Source organism: Eutrigla gurnardus, assembly GCF_963514095.1.
Source record: "Eutrigla gurnardus genome assembly, chromosome: 23".
Taxonomy (NCBI): Eukaryota; Metazoa; Chordata; class Actinopteri; order Perciformes; family Triglidae; genus Eutrigla; species Eutrigla gurnardus.
In genome coordinates, this window is record NC_139934.1 from 13,048,306 (window position 1) to 13,069,457 (window position 21,152).

The 21,152-nt window shown below is 42.4% G+C and overlaps 3 protein-coding genes across 10 annotated transcripts in view; 2 read left to right on the plus strand and 1 right to left on the minus strand.

Annotated features, from left to right (window-relative positions):
• ehbp1l1a (EH domain binding protein 1-like 1a) overlaps window positions 1-6,727 on the plus strand; it is a 38,264-nt gene extending 31,537 nt beyond the window's left edge. For all 7 annotated transcript variants that reach the window (XM_084003156.1, XM_084003157.1, XM_084003159.1 and 4 more), the window contains 11 exons: window positions 122-209; window positions 415-581; window positions 664-712; window positions 798-1,298; window positions 1,384-1,435; window positions 1,569-1,612; window positions 1,711-1,822; window positions 2,639-2,738; window positions 3,703-3,776; window positions 4,244-4,358; window positions 4,788-6,727. In XM_084003156.1, the coding sequence (XP_083859282.1) occupies window positions 122-209; window positions 415-581; window positions 664-712; window positions 798-1,298; window positions 1,384-1,435; window positions 1,569-1,612; window positions 1,711-1,822; window positions 2,639-2,738; window positions 3,703-3,776; window positions 4,244-4,358; window positions 4,788-4,881 (1,396 nt within the window). In that variant the 3' untranslated portion in view covers window positions 4,882-6,727. The remainder of the gene's footprint in view (window positions 1-121; window positions 210-414; window positions 582-663; window positions 713-797; window positions 1,299-1,383; window positions 1,436-1,568; window positions 1,613-1,710; window positions 1,823-2,638; window positions 2,739-3,702; window positions 3,777-4,243; window positions 4,359-4,787) is intronic.
• The window catches only part of ecsit (ECSIT signaling integrator), a 380,907-nt gene that overhangs the window by 125,996 nt on the left and 233,759 nt on the right, over window positions 1-21,152 (minus strand). The window lies entirely within an intron of this gene.
• On the plus strand, window positions 10,291-20,712 carry LOC311009559 (tyrosine-protein kinase receptor TYRO3). Its single transcript, XM_084003832.1, has 15 exons — window positions 10,291-10,525; window positions 11,526-11,587; window positions 12,205-12,823; window positions 13,633-13,788; window positions 13,874-14,203; window positions 15,167-15,359; window positions 16,081-16,172; window positions 16,384-16,497; window positions 16,759-16,839; window positions 17,094-17,186; window positions 17,744-17,865; window positions 18,967-19,076; window positions 19,355-19,514; window positions 19,615-19,751; window positions 19,991-20,712. The coding sequence occupies exons 1-15, from the start codon at window positions 10,420-10,422 to the stop codon at window positions 20,343-20,345; spliced, it is 2,730 nt and encodes a 909-aa protein (XP_083859958.1). The 5' UTR covers window positions 10,291-10,419; the 3' UTR covers window positions 20,346-20,712.

The following is a 21,152-nucleotide window of genomic DNA, read 5'->3' on the forward strand; positions in this document are numbered from 1 at the left end:
ATCATATAATGATTATAACACTAATAACCAGTGATTTGTTGTCCATGGCAAACATGCTATTGAAGAAATTGGAATTTATTTCTTCCTTTGCTTTGTATTTTTTTGTGTTTTTTGTGCAAAGGGAGAAGTCACAAGTTGCTGGCGTCCACCAAGCCAATGAAGCAACAACACCTCAGAAAAGACCTGCAGATGGGGCTGCCTCTCTGGATGTATGTTAAAGTGTCACTCATCATTATTTATTTTTTAACAATGGACCAAATTACTTTATGACTCAGAAAAAACTAAGCAAGCGATTATGAAGCAATTGATACCAAAATGTTTCATTTGTATTTGAAATATGTATGGTTTATATAATAAAACGATTGATACTTGTCCGTGTAGCGATACAACATTGTCATTATGTGTGTGTTGCAGAGCTTCTCGCCCTCTCCCAGCTTAGTGACATCCAGTCAGTCTCTACTGGACTGGTGTCAGGAAGTCACACAGGATCATAAGGGAGTGAGGATCACCAACTTCAGCACCTCCTGGAGGAACGGCCTTGCCTTTTGTGCCATTTTACATCACTTCCAACCAGAAAAGATGTAAGAAACAGTTCAATAGTTGGTATTTTATTCCTCTGTTTTATGTGTTTAAGTGTTTACTTTTTTTCTTTTCTTTTTGTAGCAATTATGAAATGCTGGACCCGTATGACATCAAACACAACAACAAAAAGGTGACCTGAATTACCAACAAAATCTACACTCTTTCATGTGTTGGTTTATAATTCCTAATCTGATCTATTTCTTTACAAATTGCAGGCTTTTGACGGCTTTGCTGAACTCGGCATTTCCAGGCTCATGGAGCCTTCAGACATGGTCCTGCCAGCAGTGCCTGACCGCCTCATTGTCATGACATACCTCAACCAGGTCCGCACCCATTTCATGGGCCAGGAGCTCAGTGTGCTTCACATAGAGAGGGACAGCAGCGAGTCCAGCTACGCGGTAGCAGTGGACCGGGAGACCGAAGAGTCCCCCGAGGCGACGGTTCGCTACTGTGCCCAGAGGCTGCAGGAGGAGGGTATAAGTCTGGACACTAATGGGACTGCAGGCACGGCAGAAACGGATGGTAAAACCCAGGACGTCGTTCCGCCTCCCAGAACCAAACGGCTGCAGGTTGCTGGGGCTCAGTTCCCAGTGGCACCACCAAGGACTCATTTCCCGTCCAAGACTGGTTTCTCTCACGTCAAAGACGCTGATCTGGTGAAGAAGCGTAGGTCACAGCGGAGGAGTGGGTCATTAGAAGAAGGAGAAATATCGGTGGTATGATGCCTTGCTGTCTATTCATTTGTGCATTTTAATTCTCATTTGTAAAATGTGATACATGAGGAACTTTTTTGGTTTGCAGGTGGTTGCAGGGCAAGAAGACAGTGTTATTACCCGGAGGAAGTCAGAAACTGGTTAGATATAACTTTAAAAACCTTGAAACACATTTTTTGGTTGACTAAATTTGAACATGGTGATTTGGAATGTTTTTTTCCACCGTTGCTTCGTTCATATGAGCGGTAATGTTCATTTGTGTTGGTCTCACAGAGAGAACAGAGTCTGTGGAAGAGGAGGGGAGACCAGAAGGACAGGTCGGTTCCCATGCTTTTGTTTGCAGGGTGGAATATCTACAACTGAGCCCAACTGTCTGTCGCTAACTGTGTTTGTCTGTGTGTGTCAACGTATCCAGGACCCCAGCCAGTATGTGCTGAGTCAGATAGAAGCCCTGGAAGCAGAACAAAATCATATTGATAACAGAGCAGGTGTGGTTGAGAGGAAACTCCGAACACTACTGGAAACAGGTAAGATCATCTTTAGAGACGGGTGCACGATGAATAAAAAACACATGAAGTGTCGTTAGGTTTAGGTTTGTTATTTCCTGCCTCTTGCGTCCTGTGTTTTGCTTGACTTCCTGTCTTCGGTGTGTGACCTGTGTTGTATCAATCTCGTCAGCCCTGCTTTGTTTCCTCCAATCAGCGTGCCCTCTTGTCTCCCCACCTGTGTCTTGTCTTTCCTTGTGTCTGAGTCTGGTTGTCTTTAATTCTGCCTTGATGCTGTGCCAGCCTGCTTTAGTCCAGTGTCCGTGCTCCTCATCACCTCCTGGTTTGATTTTCAGTTTTGTACCTTTTGGTGTTTTTTTCTTTGCACGTTTTATTGCCTTCATTCCATCAGTTTTGTATCAGCAAAGTCATTAAAGCTCACTTTTTGCTTAGATTCAGCTGCCAGCCTCCTTTTTTGCATTTCACTGACCCTTACATGAAATTTTGGCTTACAAAGTCGCATCTAGAGGGAATAAAGTACAAGTTGTACAAATTATTACATTTAGGGAAGGAATATTGTAATAGCAAATAATCACTTGTAAATTGAAGGCACTCATTTCTTGTTTTGGGCTCGAGGACAAGATGCATGTAATTTGTCCCTCATATACAATACAAAAAGCCTTCATATATACTGCATGTACATATATGTATATGCAATATTTATACAACGGTGGTATGAATGTGTCAGCAGTTCTGTTGTTATTTATTATTCACTGGAAGACTCCATTATCCCTGTGTAGGAGAGGCAGGACGCCTGTAACTAACGGGGGTTCCAGTAATGGGATGTTTCTCCTGCAGGCAGTGACAAGGTGGAGGAGGAGAGGCTGATTCAGGAGTGGTTCACGCTGGTCAACAAGAAGAACGCCTTAATCAGGAGGCAGGATCATTTGCAGCTACTGTAAGTCATCCACAACTAGAAACACAATACAATAGAACGGACATAGAGATCAGAGAGAGAGGGCGGTGGTGGTCGAGTGAGCTAGACAGTGAATGAAGAGAGGGAGCAAATTATAGACACAAACCATTATTTTGAGCCCAAATGAACACGCCTCCACACAGCCTTGTGGGAAGGTGCCGGATTTAGTGTGAATGCAGCCGAAGAGCCCCCTTCATCCGGTGTGTGATAGTGATGCAACCATTGGGTGTGATGTCATCAGAATCCACGCGTACGCATAAATCAACCACCCGCCACCCACCCAGAGGAATTATTAGACCTAATACCTGCACCCACGTGGACGTTTCACTCCCCCTCTACCAATCCCTTGAGGCTAAGTGGCTTTTTAAATCATGTATTGTATGAGGGGTTTATTTTATTGATGAGCGAAGCTGCTCTCCGTGCCCACATTGGTGTCACGGCAGCAAATATCGTTATTGGGATATTCAAGAAGCAACTCAACGCAGTGTAGTTATAAACTCGTCAGAGGAAACTGAACTAAACATTACACGTGTATAAATGCACTGAACGTCTCTCTCTTGATGTTGTCTGAAATCGGTGCCAAAATTGAAATACACTTAAAAAAAAGGAAATAAAAACATCAAATTCTAATAATAACGTGACGTCAAGTGTAAAAATGAGATAGAATGACATTAGCGTCCATTTGCGAGCTTTCTCTGAACCTTTCAACTGCATCTAATCTTCATCGGCAGATGGAGTTTTCTCGGTTGTCATGGAAACGCCTCAGCAATAATGTCACATGATGACAACCGTGCCATCTCCAACTGACAACTGAGAAAACGCCATCGGCTGGTTTGGCTCTGGAAACAGGCTTCTGGTAGACTTAGAGGTTTTTTCTTCCAGTGAAAACTAGTAAATACCAGAAATCTATGTCAGGCATGTTGTAATGCCTCCTTGTGATCGACAGGCTGGAGGAGCAAGACTTGGAGAGGAAGTTTGAGCTGTTGAACCAGGAGCTGAGGGACATGATGGCGATTGAAGGTACGACTTTATGGCTTAACAAACGCTGCTGGCTGACACTCAACACTGTGGTTACCACGACCTCCTCATGACCTCCTGTCTCTGTGCAGATGTTTTTTTATTTTATGGTTTATTTGTTTATGATCATTTCATATAGTCAGTTTATTTTATTTCTTATTGTTCGTTTTATTCTACATGTTCGAAATAAACTACGGTCGTTTTTTTGCCACCGTTTGATGTTTGATGGGTCGTTCTGATTTGTTTGAAGTGGGCTTGTATGGGAACTTCTCCGTTGTCAGTATTCAGTTCCTCTTCTGTAAGGGCCGTCTGACGCCAACGTAAAGAAGTGAAAATATTCTAAATATAATGAACTTTTAAACTGATATTGATTTGATCTAAAATAGTACACAGCAGTACATCGCTTTACACCGTCTACTTTAGATAATACACTTTTCCCTTTGTTTGTGTCTGCTGTGTTTGTGGTGCAGAGGGACAGAAGACTCAGGTCCATAAACACAGAGAGCAGCTGCTGCTTCAGGACCTGGTTTCACTGGTCAACCAGAGAGATGAACTGGTCCACAATATAGACGCCAAAGAGAGAGGGTAAGACGCACACTTCCCTTCTGAAAAGTGAAGCCCAGGAAGAAACGCCTTAAACTTGCATTCTCTATACTGGCCAGTCCTCTGGTTTCAGAAAGAAGTCTGATTGCATGGACGTCTATGAGAAAATGACACTAATTTTCATTAGATTTTTTTTTCATCACAGAAAAAGATTGTAAACATGAGTTTATGGTCTCAATCTCTAGTTTCAAATCTTCTTCAATCCAGCATGATGTTCATTTAGTAAATAATAGTCCATTTAGAGTCAAACAGACCAGAAAGCAGGGGAGGCTTTAGGGCGGGGCTACCTTGCCATTTTAAGAGTTTTAAGCATATTTTGATTATTTGTATAATATTGTGAAGGATAACGTGACATGATTATTTGATATTGTCCCATGACTTATTATTTGATATTGTCTCCTCTTTCCTCAGAGGTCTGGAGGAGGACGAGCGTCTGGAGCGAGGCCTCGAGCAGCGGAGGAGGAAGTACGCTAAGCAGCAGAAAGAGAAGTGTGTGATGCAGTGATGCTCTGGACCTCCAGCCACGAAACGCTGCGTCACCCGTCCGACAGGAAGTGGGTGAAGACCCGTTCGGTCCTCTTTCACCTGCTGTCGGACTGAGTAGGACGTTTGGCCTCAGCGAGGATGCTTCTGAACCCATGTGAGGTGGATGTGTTTCCAATGGAGACTCGGAGCGACGCTCTGAGGAACGTCGGCTATGTTTGGGCTCGGAATCAACTTTTATTTTGGTTTAATTTCCCTTTTGAGTGTCTTAAAATGTGGCGCTAGGCTTCCATTTTATGACCAAAGGTAACTGAAGCGGGCTGTAGTTGTAATTTCCACAAATTCAATGCAATGTCCATTAATCAAACGGGATGTTTGAGCTTCTTGCATGTTTGGACTGTTTGCTTTGCAGTTTCTGTGCTGTGTTTTTTCTTTTTAGCGACTATCGTTACAGACTGTGACTGTGAAGTGTGTTTGGTTGAAAGTGTGTATGAGAACGTAAATGTGTGTGTTGGATAATAGCTGCCAAGAAACCCAGACATTTGTGAAGCAGTACCGACACTGTGATATCAGAGCTGCTGGTAATAACCTCCATGGATTCATAGTGACAAGGATTCAGTGATTCCTGTTAATCATCCATACGTTTGGTTTTGAATCAGCAGGAAGACTTTGTCAGTGCTTTCCATGGCCAATGATCTGGGTAAGGTTTGGTTAAGTTTAGGCTTAAAGCAGACTTGGTGAGGTTTACGGAAAGATTGTGGTTTGGGAAAAGGACTTAAAGGGACAGTTCACCCCAAAATCCAAACTTAAATTTATTTTCCTATGTATCATTTATCAGTCTTGGAGATATCTGCCTTCTCTCCGATGTAATGAAAGATAATCACGTTGTGAGGAGTTTCCCACATAGGAACTGTTTTCTTTCTGTCAAACTACACCCGGCAACCGTGTCACCGCTCAGAAGGAAGCATGCATCTGCTCATGGACAACAGGCTGGTGGAAGAGTGAGATGAAAACAAGAATGGCGTCCTCCTCAGCTGAGCCGTAACCGACAAGACCAGTCAAGATTGATAAATAGCACAAGATGTGAGAGGAAAAATATGTTTTAATTGTGGTGAACTGTCCCTTTAAGGTTATTATAAAGCTAGCGAGCAAGTCCATCAAACGTGTGTTCAAGAACTAATATTGGTCCTGAGAGGAAACAGTTGGTTACCAGAGTTGCCTTACTGAAGGATGTGCTACGTTATAAATTGCCCCCCCGCCCCCGCCCTTGTGTTTGGAGATGTTTGTAGTTACAACAGCTGTTTGGAAATCTAATGCAGACAGAGTGTGGTGTTTGAGACGTCGACACGTTGCATGATGGGATAAAGGTTTTAAATAACTTATAAGTTATTGGGTTAAATATTTATTCAAGACATATCAACTGGTAGATATCGCTGCCATATTGGATGTCATTTTAACCAAAGCTTAGAGGCCCTTTTCCTTTATAAGTGTTTAAACAAAATTACTTTTATTTTGAAAATACTTTTACAGCACGCAAATGTATTTTTTTTTCCTGAAATGAAAAGTGAACATGTCAAAGTTTCTTCAATATAAAAGACAAATCTTTTTGAGCACTATATTAACATGGCGCTTCCACCGCTTCCAACAATTAAAGGACACTTCCTCCTTGTTTGTGCACTGAAAGGTTCTGTGTTTTTACTTCAGCACGAGGACGTTGTGTAACAGTGCCTTTTTATTTTACGTGTAAAAGTTTGCAGTTCATGTTGCCATAAGGTTGTCAAAAGGTTTGCTGTTTTTATTTGTGGTTTTTATGTTACATTTGCACTATTTGTAAAGTTTGGAAAATACAAAAGATTTGAATGCCTTCACTCATCTCATGCAGTTTTATTTAATATTTTATTAAATTAGTAGGAATCCATGGATTCAAGGGTTTCACACACACACACACACACACACACACACACACACACACACACACACACACACACACACACACACACACACACACACACACACCTACTGCCAGATTGTTCGTCGACCTTCCTGTGTGAGACTTTCCAGCACTTTTCTCCGGACTGGTTCCCTGTTGTCGACCTACCTTGCTTGAAATCCTGGACATCTCCTCAGTCTTCTATCCTCGACCTTGAGATTTGCCTCTGCGCTCCTGGTTTCATGGCTGTTTGGTGTACGGAGTACTCACCTGAGGGCCGCTAACAACTAACTAAAAGTGTGAGTAAAATACACAATCTTTGAATTACTGCTCTATGAGACATTAGTGTTGACTTCCCTCTGTTTGATCCCAGCTAGACTTTAAAAAGACAAATACAGAACAGAATAACAACCAGTCATTGTTAAATTACCTCTGGTGCCAGCATCATCAGCTGTTACTTAAAAGGAAAATACATCTAAAAAAAAAGATGAGCTCTGGTGGAAGATGGTATGTACAAGAGGAAATCGTGTTGGGCCTGGAGCAATGTGAGTGCCAGCCATCGGGGGACTGGGGAGGAGGGGCAACAGTGCTTCGGCACAGTACGGATCAACTGGTGTGTGAGAACCACTGGCAGTGTTTCCCCTACCATTGTACAGGCCAAGGAGACCTGCCGCCAGGCCAAAAAAAAAATCAATACGCCAAAAATAAGCCACCTATCAATTCATTCATAAATCAATAATCATTTACATTAGGAGCGCCTCCGCGCAGCACAGTAGACTTGCTCCGCAAGACGCGCGGCCGCAACAATCCTCGCCGCGCGCTCCCGCTACGTTCTTCTTCTTGTTCTTTACGCGCTTGATGTTGTTCTGATGCCGTTCCGCCTCGTTAAACCACCACGATGTCGCTTTCTACTTTGAAAACTCGGAAAGTTGACACTGTATTTTGATAAGCTGTTGCACTCTTCAGACTCGTGGTGTGAGCGGAACCGGACCGGTACCGGAACCGGACCGGTGCATTTATAAGAAAAATGCCGCTGTGTCTCCGTCCAAAATCCGCTTTCCTCGCGCTGCCTGCTCGCACAGATCCGCTCGTGCGCACATTCTCTGATGCAGGTCGAGTGTTGTCGAGAAATAAATGCAGAGACGGCGCTCCTTAAAAACAACATCAAGCCATAGGCAGCCTAATAAAATAAGGATTGTTTTTTGATAAGCTGTGGAACTCTGAGTTAACCTATTCCTACCTGAATTTCTATGAACTATTAGGCTGTTGAGTAAACCTATAACTTATATTTTACTTGATAAAATAAGACAATATATGCACTCATATGTCGTTATAATGTTTTATAACATATAAAAGTATCTGTAGCTATTAATGTGATGCTCCTCATTTTCCAGCCATATTTTTCCGGCCCCTAATTTTGGATCATTTCCATCAACCGGCACCTTAATAAGTCACTCTCTCCTTGAATCCTTGAAAACCTTGAATACACTCTGGTTGAACAAAAATGTTGAATGCAAATATAATAATTGCAGAATTGCAGACTGCTTGTTGTGCCACCTGACTTAATCCAACTGCACCAATACACCATCCCACGCGTCTCGTCTGTTTAGGGTTTTTTCGGTGGGTACCACCGGGCCTGAAAAAAATTCTAGGGGAAACACTGGCTGGTATGGTCCTTTAAGTAGACCAACAGATGACGTTCACATGTTGATTACTTCATTTCTTTCATTTATAGACACGATACAAAATGACACAGTCTCTATAATGATAAGACGACGCTGCATCTTGGCAGTCTGCCCTTCTTCTCCTTCTTGTATCTGGTGTTTTCCCCCTTCCTTTTTGTCTGTTTGGTTGTTAATCACCAGGGTGTGGTTGGATTGTATATCCGGTCCTGGCCGTTCTCCACCAGATCCCCGTCGGCGTCCTGCTAAGTCCTGCCAGCGCTGCCTCTGAACTAGAGACTCTAATTCACCATTAGGCTTAAACACTCAGTGTTTGGTCACCCTGAGACAAGTGAGAGAGTATAGTATCAAACATGCAACTTTAAAAATATAAGACAACAAGGGAACTAACTTCACTAATAGTGTCAAATGAACATGCAGTGTTGTGAGGCGGTACTGGGTTTTAAAGCTAAGTTTCTTAATGAAGTTTCTTAATAATAACAACCTCCCGGTTCGTCATGTGACCCCGCTGGGTCCAAAAAGACTTGTCACATAGACTAACATTGGGAAACAGATGCTTGTGCTGATGTTTTTTTTTTAGGTAAATCGATCTAACATTACGATGACATGAAGCCCTTATATAAATCATTGGGTCCTAAGTTGTAAATTGCACTCGTACGTGAACCCAGATTTAGTTTCCTCCCTCCGTTCATGTGAAAGAGGCCGGCGGCTGAAGGAAACGCAAGTGAGCGATAAGAGCCAACAACTACAATCCACATAAACCTGAACCTGAGGCGTCTTCTCAACCGTGGGTGAATAATGCTCTTTAAAACAGAGAACAATTCCCAGACATCAGCATTTCTAAATGATGATGATGATGATAGAAATAGAACGAGGAAGTGAGAAAGTGTTGCCCAATATTAGACTGAGAGGGTTTTGGGTGGAAAAATAAACCAAAATACAAAAGAAGACAAAGTAGATAATTTGGAATTGGTTGCATCAACTAGAATTTTAACCCTTTAATGTATTAACATCTTCAAGCTTTAGATTTGAGCCAGACTCATTCTGAACTCATCTTTGAGTTTAGTCCTCGCCTAGACCTGGTTTAATGTCAGCCCTATTGTGAACATGTACACTTAAAAAAAAAATAGTCAATCGGGTTTAATAATCAAAACGAGGAAATGGTCTTCTACTGCAACAGCAATTTGACTCTAAATGGACCAAAATTTACAAAATGGACATTAAGCTGGATTGAAGAAGACTTCAAACTAGAGATTGAGACCATAAACTCATGTTTACAGTGTTTACTGAGATAATAAATCCAGAGAGAAGTAGGGTAATTTTCTCATAGACTTCTATACAATCAGACTTCTTTTTGCAACCAGAGGAGTCGCCCCCTCATGGCCAGCATAGAGAATGCAGGTTTTAGGCATTTCAGCCTTGGCTTCACTTCAGAACCGTACATATGATTATAATTTCATTTGTGTAAGTGTGCAGTACCGCTTTAAGCTTAATCCTTTTAGGCAAATTTAAGAAAGGGGTATTTTCATAATTAAATTTTTCATAACATTTCATCAAATAAAGCTAAACATTGAGCACTTATCGTTACTTATAAATGTCTTCTTTCCTAACATTTCTTATAGTTGTGCCGTAGTTCTGTTTAGTGTGTTGTTAGTGATAATATTGCTATATTTTGTGTGTTCTGGAGTACATTGTTTTCATTGTGTCCTCGAAAGCAGCAACAGCAGCAACAGCACATAAGCAGGAACTGGAAAGGCCCATAGAGGGGAGGGCTGTGTTCCGGAGGAGGAAGGCTCATTGCAGACTTTAAATTATGACATTCCTCTGAGTTTAATCACATCGCAGATGTAAACACAGACATCACTCACTTTACTGACCCCCCGAAGAGCTAACTGACAGACCAGCAGCGGTGGATTATGATGCACATTTGTTGAAATGAGTTGAAAACATGGCTGTTTGTAACACTACACTGTGGTGTGTCTGGCCTACTTTAATCCTACTGTGGAGCTGGATGTGGCAAGCTGGCTGTGACATGCGATACCGAACGGAGGAGGGTGAGTGTTCAGGTGTTTGTTTTCGCTAAAACTTCAACACGCTTATGTGATGGTAATATTTTACATTAAAAAAAACTTGCAAAATTTACTTGATACAATCTTCGTAACAATTAACACTTTTAAAGCAAATTGTACTGCCATCATAATATCATGTACAACTCACTATCAAGTAAAATTAAACTGAACATTTATGTAGATATTAAGTAGATATTCATTATGTTTAAGTTAAAAGTAAAATGTATTTACAATTATTAAGTTAATTCAATTCAAGTTTTTCAATCATCACTTTCATCCAAAAATATTAAGTAAATCTTACATATCTGTATTATTTCATAGTTTAAGTATAAAAGTAGATTTTTTCTTTGTTCACAATGTTCAATTACAAAGTTTGAATTATGTAAATGTTGCTAATTTTCTTCTGCTAAATGTTACCAAAACACAATATTTTATGCACTAAATTACAGTATCAAACTGTTTTTGTTCACATTGAGCACCAATCAATGAATGTTCAAACCCGTTTGTAGAGAGTATTAAAGTTGCATTCGATACATCGGATTATTTGGACTGACAACCAGGCAGAATCGTACAATTTGACTATGTAATATATATATGTGAACATTTGACCGCTGCATGATGACGATCATTGAAAACCCGCCAAGCTGTTGACTTGTCCTCAGAGCCGGGTCACCCACACAATTTATCTCATCAAGACAATGATCAAAATACACAAATACAACATAAACATACCACGCATATGTAGTTTTCCTTGAATGGGCTGAATGTTTCGGTGTTTCGGTTCCCTCCTCCAGTGCTCTTCTGTTTCCTGTTGATAGAAACATTGTTCTAAGACTTGTTTTTAACTAACAAGTTACAGATGAATTTCCACTTGTTTGAGTCAAAGAAATGCTTTAATTGACAAGACATAACATATTTAGTGAAAATAATCAGTCCAGCATTATTAATAACAAAGTGCACTTTCTCTTTCTTTTTCATTTGCTAGTGGAAATTTTCCATTCTGATAAGCAGACCAGGCTGAGCTGGAATTCAGACCCACCCAAACAAGTAAGTTTTCATTTTTGAATAAGGCAGGTATTATGAAAAAACACTTGTTTAATTAATGATGCTACAACTGTATGAACATATGTCATTGTTTTTACTCTATTTTATGTTGTAACTGTGTAATGTGGTACGTTGTAAACACATGATTCATTAATTTCAGCAAATAAATGGCATTTCATCCAATTTAAATTATGATATGGAAGTTACCTGTAACTTGATTTTGTAAGAACAACTATCTCCCAATTCTAATTCTAATTATATAATAATAATAATAATAATAATAATAATAATAATAATAATAATAATAATATGGCTGATATGCAGTTTAATTATCATATTATGTCAACCTTATTATTAAAAGGCTACTAATAGGGAGATGTGACGTTTATGACGTGTTTTTCTCAATGTTACGAGAGGTTTTGTTGCCTAAACTTAACTTTCATTTTTAACGTAATGTTCCCTGTTTGACAGAAATAAATGTCAGTGTTCGCTCAGCACAAAACCCATAGATTACATTTCGTGATTGTTTCAGGATCTGCCGTGAGATTGTGTCGGCTATTCCACAGGGATTAGTCATGAGTCTCATAAGGGCTTCTTTTGCATCTTCTCTATCATCCTAGTGGAGTGAAGTTCCACTCAGACTGGGTGCACAGAGTCCGGTACCCCTCCTCCAGGCTTGTGGAACACGCATGACGAGATCTATTTTAAGCCAGTGGATGGAGCGGAAAGATGCCCACTACCTACTGATGGATATCTCATTCGCCCAAGAAGAGGAGCCATCCGGTGAGCTCGGCCAGCTCCAAGTTCACCTTTTTGACTTAAGCACACCAAGTAAAAGACTTCCAAATCGTTGGACAGTCCTGAACCTTCAGACCTCCAACCCGTTCCCTGCCACAGTTCCTCATAACCAAATCTCCAGCCACCTGAACCGCAGCCTGGCTCTGAGCCTCGGCTCCGTCAGCAGCCGAGGCTTCCAGCTGGCCTTCTCCTACTCGGGGACATGTGTGCTGATCACATCCATCAGACTGTACTACAGGAGGTGCCCCGACTCCGTGGCTCAGCTGGCCTCGTTCAAGGGCACGGGGGCCGGGTCGGGTCCGGTGATGGGTTCCTGTGTGAGGAGAGCTGTGGAGGGTTTTCCACCTGTCAGAGAGTGTGATGTGGATGGAGTTTGGGGTCCACCGCAGGGGGGGTGCACCTGTGAACCCGGGCATCAAGTCGTGAATGACACCTGTCAAGGTAAGGACTTGTTGGATCATCTAGTGCCTCGTAATCTCTAGCTGTTGTAATATTTTTATCTTTGAGGATATATTTTTTATAATTCCTAACAATGGAAGGGAAGGCGACTCAATTAAGAACAGGGTTCTTCATTATGATCACTATGATTATGATTCACTATGAACTGTCACAGGCGTCACCACGACCACATTTTATTTTTATTCAATGTTTCTGCTCCAGCTGGAAACGAAACAAGTAAGTCACACACTGACACAAACACGTATCCGGACAAAAATAATCTTTCACATCCTCTTCACCAACAACTTCTTCCTTCTCACGTTGACATTTGTTTTTCCATTGCTCTTTGTTCAAATATCTTTGGAACGGTGACAATGTGAATAAAGTATACAAAGTCAGTAATTGCATTATTTGACATATTTTAAGTGCCAACCTTTTCCTGATGCTGCAGCTGGAGAACACAAGTCAAAGCTCTAAAGCCTCAAAGTCTGACACTACGTTTCCCTCTACTCTCACTTTTGTGCGCTCGTTGCATGCCAGTGTCTTTTCAAAATAAACTCCTGTCTTCATAGGAAGTTAGGTTTAGACAACAAAACCATTTAGTTAAGTTTCGATTGACGTTAACTCAATGACTCACGTGACTTTTGACACGTTACTAATTCACGATGTGACAAAACGCCAACTTCCCATTTAAATTCATACGGGACAAGAACAGCAGTCTCCCGTACGAAAACCCTGTATGTTGCAACCAAGAACATACCATGAACCTTTTAACAGTGTCAGGATCAGCATCACTATTTCTATTTCACCAGCATGTCGGATCGGCTACTACAAATCAGCCAATGAGAGTGGAGAATGCCGGCTGTGCCCACCCAATAGCAGGACGCGTGGGGAGGGATCGGAGCGGTGCGACTGTTCAGAAGGTTTCAGCCGCCTGCCAGCTGACCCCGCTGACCTCGGCTGCACCAGTAAGAAACACTCAGTGGCTTTATTGGAAATGTTACAAAATATAGAAAGTGTAATGATGTTTGGCTTCCCCTTGTTGTCCTCCAGAGCCGCCCTCTGCCCCCGTGAACCTAACAGGCCATCACCAGAATGACACCGTGCTGATAATGACGTGGGACCCTCCTCATGCCCGGGGTGGCAGACAGGAAGTGAAGTATAATGTCAAGTGTGAGAGGGTAGCGGATTCTGGCCATCTGGAGGTGTGTGGGGAGGATGTGGTTTTCCTGCCAGACTCAGCTGGACTGACCGAGCCGTCAGTCAGCGTCACGCGACTGAACCCACACCGCGACTACAGACTCTCAGTGCAAGCCTGGAACGATATATCCACCCTGCAGGGGGCGCCGCCTTCATCCACTGCTACGTTAACGATGCATAGATGTAGGTAATCTTGATCAGATGATGTCATCACTTTGGTGGGACGTGAACATGTTCTCAGGGTTCAGCGCTGGTTTCAGTTCCCAAATATTATATTTGCCTCCGACTGTGTAACTCTTGAAAGAAAAAATTCTTCCTCTTACAGAAGAAAAGTTGAAGTCATACGCAGGAAAACACACTCTTGCTCAATTCAGTCCATTAAGAGGCGTATTTCTTAATCCTGGACAAAGACAGAGCAGACCAGATCGGGATATTACGAATCCTACTATGGTGAAGGCAAGACCCCGTGTCGCATCTGATTGACTGACCTAAACTAATGTTAAGTGTCTTTGAGTACCCAAAACAGTGCTATATAAGTCCTATGTATTATTATTATTATTATTATTATTATTACTGTATTCTTACACTAAACCTAACCAATCTCACTCCTCATGCCTAAAACTTACCAACACAACCACAAAGCCAACATGTACTGGCCAATCAGAAGCAGTGTAAAGTGGGTCAGGCCTTCACCAGAGCAGGATCCACTCCTTCTGTTCTTACCTTTCACAATAAAAGCCCTAGACATTAACACTGTAACTGTGAGGGCCACACATCCAGTTTTGCAGTCACAGAATCTGATGGGTCACAGGATTTGGTGCAACACTAGTATGGATAGTTTTGATGTGAAATATTCACAGCTGAGTATCTCACACTTTTGTGTTATTATTCGTCCCTCCTCTGGTGTGTAAAGGCCTTTGGTCTGGTATGACTATGATGATTAGATAGATATTACTTTGTGATACTGAGTCAGTTTGCTGAGTTTATGACTGTTGTTCCAATGTAACAACGCTGTGCTGTAATTGCCACTTGTTGCCACTTTGGATGTTGTTAAGGCTTGCTTTAAAGTATCATTGGTGCAATCACAAATTGTTTTAGGGTAAATAGATAACCTTAGCTACTGTAAACACTTGTGTTTTCTCACAGGGAAAGTTCCAGCTGTGGTGATCACGGTGGCCCCGGGTGTAAACAGCTCAGAGCAGCAAATAGCGCCAACTCCTCAGCACCAGAGTCGCTTCTCCCTGTGGATGACAATCGGTGTTCTATTTGGCGTCCTGCTGCTGGTAGCTGTAGTCCCCATTGTTGTGTGCGTCCTGCGCAGCAACTACACTAAACTCAGGTAAAGTGACCTTCTGCTTCGTGGGTCTAATGCTTCAAACTGTGTGTGTGCTCGCTGTGTGACATGTTGAGTGTTAGATAATAATCCAAATAACTGCAGAGCATAAAGAAAGTGAACTCTCATGACACGCAGGGAGGAGAGAACATACCAGAAGGACTGAGAGCTTACGAGGAGATCAATGTGAGGTTGTTGTGCCAAATCAGAAAAGTGATGGGTAGAAATGTTCAATATCGCAATAACATTCGTATATTACGATTTATTATTTTCTAAACTGCAAATTATGCGGTTTGTCAACATCTGTTTAATCTAATTACACACTTCCTCTCAGTTCATCTGACTTCAATACTTTTTAGTGCAGCAAACACTCACACTTTGTTTAGACCAACTTCCTGTCACTCCCGTTGTCGTTGCCATGACCACACCAGATAATACTCAGCACCATCTAGAGGACGGAAACGTTATTACCAAAAACTTTAACTTGCATTTGCATTATTAATAGTTCTATAATAAAAGATCCATACTTATTCTCCGTTTATTGATATAAAATTGTCATGCAAAATATTGTATACAGCTGGTAGAGCTGATGGCTGACGGCTTTGCTTGGAAAATGGATCATTTTGTTCAAGATTTTATTTTTCAAATAAAGTGCAGACTCTTTTTCATAATCCCGTAAATCCTGAAATTAAAGTTGATTATGAGTAGTCTTTCGCCAATCATACAGGTCTGACCAGGAAGTAGAGCTTTTACCGATGAACGTTGAATTTTCCTACCGACGTCCACAGGAAGCGGAGGCTGCACCCAAGTCGGCCAACAGTAAGTTGGCCATTCTTTTGTCTGCTAAATACTTTTGACACAAATGTAATCACATACAAATACTATTTTATCCACATCCCAAGATTCATTGCACGCTGGTGAAATAATATGAAAACTTCCCGCCCGCCTTTGTTGAAAAGTTGCAGAAAATGCCTGTTTTAAGGGAGCCCAGATTTCAATATGCGGGTGCCTTTTGCTATGTTTATTCCAGTGGTGGAGGGTGTGGTCCAGCTGTTGGAGGGGCTCAGTGGCAGGCTGCTGGACAGCCTTCAGGAGGTCCTGGTAGAGAGAAGCAAACTCACCCTGGGAAAGGAGCTTGGCAAAGGTCAGTTCACGATTCGTCACAACAATAATCCCATTTTAGCCTCATAATGCAGGAAATCGTTTTGCAAATGTTTAAATAGAATGAATAATACTATCGATGTCTCTAAACCTTCCTACATCACTCCTGATTGGTCAAAGCAGCACCGTTGACTTTCATGCTGGAGGGCAGAGGTCATGTCCTGTCACAGTGCAGCAGTGAATGTTTTGTTTAAAAAAGAATTAACTATAGAGATAACATTCAGTGCTTCTTTCACTGCTGCAGGAGAGTTTGGCTCCGTCTATGAAGGGGTCTTTACACCGGACGAAGGAGTGGACATCAAGGTGGCCGTGAAGACCATGAGAGGTGAGGTCGCTGGGTCTGACACGGACAAGCTAACTAGCTAACTAGCTAACCAGACATCTGGCTCCAGAGCTGCGTCTGCTCTCTTCCTACGCCAACGCTGACTCATGTAGTCAACATAACTACAACTCACAACAATGTTTTGTAGCCTACTAATGAAATCACCACTGAAAACACTTCAACGTCCGTTCTACTCCTATTTCTGTGACTCTGCTACGTCTTATATTTTGTCATTTTTCTCCTTCCCACACGTCTAGTTGGAATCCACAGCCAGGGAGACTTACATGAGTTTCTGAGAGAGGCCGAGATCATGAAGAACTTTGATCATGAAAACGTGGTCAGACTACTTGGTGAGATGTAATTCACAACCAGAACGCTGTACCATTCAGCTATTTCCCTTAAGCACTGTGTAGGACACATCCACTGTGATACATCCCAGAATCCATTGCATCGTGTTTAATTTTGGAGTGAGTTGGCATTTGCATGGAAAGGCAGTTTCCTGGAAAGGTAATTGCGAATGTAATTTAGTTGGACGGGAACCTAATTTTGTGTTGTCCTGCTGATAGGAGATCAGACAACGCCTCATGTGCTTCACCATTCGGTGGGTAAATCAATAGCTCATTAGATTAGCCATTGGTGCATTTTACAACAAGGTCGACATTTTTGACCCAACAGCTTCACTTGTATTGCAGCTCCACAGTAATACTTTGGTCTTGACTTCATATAATAACTTCTTATAAAGAATGCTGAAATATTAAAAACCCAGATTTGGGGAAAGTTCAGTAAATGTGACACCGTTTGTGTGGGTGGGGATGTAAATGTTGTTATTGTACCCCCAGACTCAGTTTAGGCTTCTCTCCTCCATGACAGCAGCAGCAGCCTTGTGACAGGTGTGTTTGTCCTGCAGGGGTTACGTTACAGAGAGAGCAGGACGCTCCTCTGCCTGTTCCTCTGCTCATCCTGCCGTACATGAAACACGGAGACCTGCGCCGCTTCCTCATCGCTGCACGATATGGAGATATACCCATGGTGAGATGCAGTCAGATACACACAAGAACATTTGACTCGATAGAAGGAGTGGTTTGTTCCTTCATGATAAAGAGCCACCATGCCATCCTTTCTATCCGTTATAATGGATTACATTCAGAATTTTCTTTCAGTTGGCCATCTTTCATGTTTATTTCTCATCCACAGTCTATGTGAGGTTTAGTTTAGCTGGTAGTCTGGAGATAAAGCAGTAATTAAGTGAGCCTGGCGATAAATGAGACCTATCTGTAACCATGGTAACTAGCATGTAGGCTTCACATTAAGGATCCTGGCAGCACCGGTTTCAGGATGTTTGAGACATTAAAACACAACTGTTTTTAAAGGTCCATTGTGCAGGATTTATGGTGATCAATTAGCAGAAATGGAATATCATATTCATGCTGTTTTAATTTGTATAATAACCTGAAACTGAGGTTTTGTTGGCTTAGAATGAGGGAGCAGGTCCTCTTCACGGAGTCTGCCATGTTTCTACAGTAGCCCAGAACACGGTCTCTAGAGAGAGCCTTTCACGTTTTTACATAAGTAGTACAGTAGTTCTCTGACACGCTTGGATGGGGAGGGGTGGGCGGAGGGGTATTCAGTTGGTTGCGATCTGCATCCTCATCACTAGATGCCACTAAATCCTAAACACTGCTCCTGTGTTTTTTGTTGAACAGTAAAGATGATGTGACTTTCTTTTCACCACACCGTCACCGCAACATGCTGACTCTGCACATTCTCAACGGCAGTTTGTGAAATAGTCACAAATTTTGAAATCTACTGACTGTACTCGTGTACATGGACAAAAGTCCTGTGTTTGTTTGACCCCCCTCCCACCATAAGTAGTCTTTCTCAATATTGAATACCAAGTCACTCGCTCTGGCGGTTGCATGGTCACATGGATGCGTTTAACTTGTATGTCCACCACGAAAAAGGAATCTAATCCACTTTCTATTGGCGTTGTTTTCGTGCTCAGGGATACGAGAACAATGGACAAGTTGTGTCCCTGTACACAAGACAATTTCACGACCTTGCCGTGAGACTGGGCTGGCTTCACAAATGTCAACATAAATCACATAATCCCTTCTCTACCTCCTCTGCCAGTCTGTGCCCCATCAGAGTGTCCTGCGCTTCATGATTGACGTTGCAGCAGGGATGGACTATCTGAGCTCAAAAGGGTTCCTGCATCGAGACCTGGCTGCACGCAACTGCATGTGAGTCCATCGGAGGGAGGCGTTGAGGGAGAGGGGGAGCTCAAATGAAGGACTCCTTGTTCATATATGAGTGCGTCTCTGTCCTCCACCATTGGTATTCAACCATGGCATGTATCTGGGAAGGAAACTGCTTAAAATGTCAATAAAGCAAACCGAGGGCCTCAGAGGAGACGGGACAAAATACAACAGAGCTCTCAATCTGTTATTGAAAACATTGCCTTCCTTTACCTGTGCTGGTTATGCAATATGCATCTTGTCAATGTGCTTTTCATCCACAGGCTGGGCAATGACCTCAGGGTGTCTGTGGCTGACTTCGGCCTGTCCAAACAAATCTACAGCAGCAATTATTATCGTCAAAAAGTAGCGACCCGTCTGCCAATCAAGTGGATGTCCATGGAGAGCCTGTCCGAGTCCGTCTACACCACCAAAAGTGACGTGGTGCGTTCGGTCTCCGTCATATGATCAGAAATCGACTCGTTTCTGGATCGTCACATTGACTGAATGTAAAACGACTGACTTCTTGTCTCTGTCCGCCCAGTGGTCCTTCGGGGTCACCATGTGGGAGATCGTGTCCCGGGGGAGGACTCCCTATCCTGGGGTTCACAACCACGAGCTGCTGGAGCTGCTGCTGTCCGGACACAGGCTCAAACCTCCCGAGGACTGCGACCGAAGGCTGTGAGTTCCTGTGTTCGTGCAGGGACCTTCCTCATTTTATATTTTGATGAGCGCTTTTTAAATATTATGAGAGTGCTGGAGGATAGAGAAGTAAATGAATGTTGTTTATGTGTAATACAAATAATAGAAGGCATTAGGCGGACATCTCACAAAAGCATACAGTAAGTCCTAGTTTACAGGTATAATATGCCTCACCCTGCCCACTTCATCTTGTTATGTCCATCTCACCCCAAACACAGTTATGAAGTGATGCACAGCTGCTGGGATAAGGAGCCGAGCCGCAGGCCTGGCTTCAGGGAACTGGGCGAGACACTGAAAGGTCTTCTGTCTGAACTGCCGGTGCTGGAGGCCGGCCAAGAGGCCATCTACATGAACCACAGCCTGGAGGTAGCCGCTGCCGCTGCCGCTGCCGCTGCTGGTGGTGGTGCCTCTCAGGATCCAGAGACAGATTCTGGGGGAAGGTGGGAAAACGTCTACCTGCCTGCTCCTGTGGGCGCTGCTGCAGCCAAAGACGAGGATGTGGAAATAGAGGATGGATACCTTAAGTATTTTACTGGATCAGCAGATAAGAGGGAGGATAATCTCTCAAAATGACTGTCTTTTTATAAGTTACAAAATGTAACTCTATATCAAAGTGGACCTCTCATGAACTGTGTGTGAGAGAGAGGCAGAGATATAGAGTCTGTGTGTATAAACAGCTCGTGGCGTTCGTTACAGGCTCCGCTCCTCTGATCTGACCATGGGTGCCCCAGGGAAAGAAAACTGGGTGCCCCCCTTACTAAATATGGAAGCTGATGGAGAGTGAGATACAGAAACAAAAATGTATTTTTGCACTTTTTAAATGTATGTATATTCGTATTGTATATCTGATTCCAGAGAATATATGTTACAAGAAAATGTCCACATGTTTATGGAAGACAATTCCTTTATTTTATGAAATAAATGAAAAGACAACAAATTGCCATGATGGCAGGAACAAGAGTTTAACTGTTTACTTGTGGTTTTAAATGCGAGCTGAAACAGAATTTCCAGAGTATCTATCTTCCGTTTGATGACGCATTTCTGAGTGAAACAGGACAGACAGGCGGGACGTAATGCTGGGAGGAATTTGATGGTTGAAAAGATTAGCTTTCTCTCACCACCTTCTCTAGCTCGCGCAGCAAAAAGGTGCAGATTGATTGATGGATGGATGTTTAGATTGGTTTGTACAAGCTGATGGAAGCATGCATCATATTTATTTAAAAAAAATATAATATTTTTAAATAGGTGCACAATATGGGAAAGGGCCTATGTTTAAAAAAAAATGGGGGGGGGGGGAGCATTTTTCATTTATTTATATACTAAATAATTCAGTATCTTGGCTCATCATGGTTGTTGATAATTATGGTAATATTCATTGTG

Coding starts and splice junctions, on each gene's coding strand:
- LOC311009559 (XM_084003832.1), top strand. CDS start 10,420: ATGGCTGTTTGTAACACTACACTGTGGTGTGTCTGGCCTACTTTAATC. Junction 16,498..16,758: donor GGGAAAGGAGCTTGGCAAAG/GTCAGTTCACGA, acceptor TCACTGCTGCAG/GAGAGTTTGGCTCCGTCTAT. Junction 17,866..18,966: donor GATATGGAGATATACCCATG/GTGAGATGCAGT, acceptor CTCCTCTGCCAG/TCTGTGCCCCATCAGAGTGT.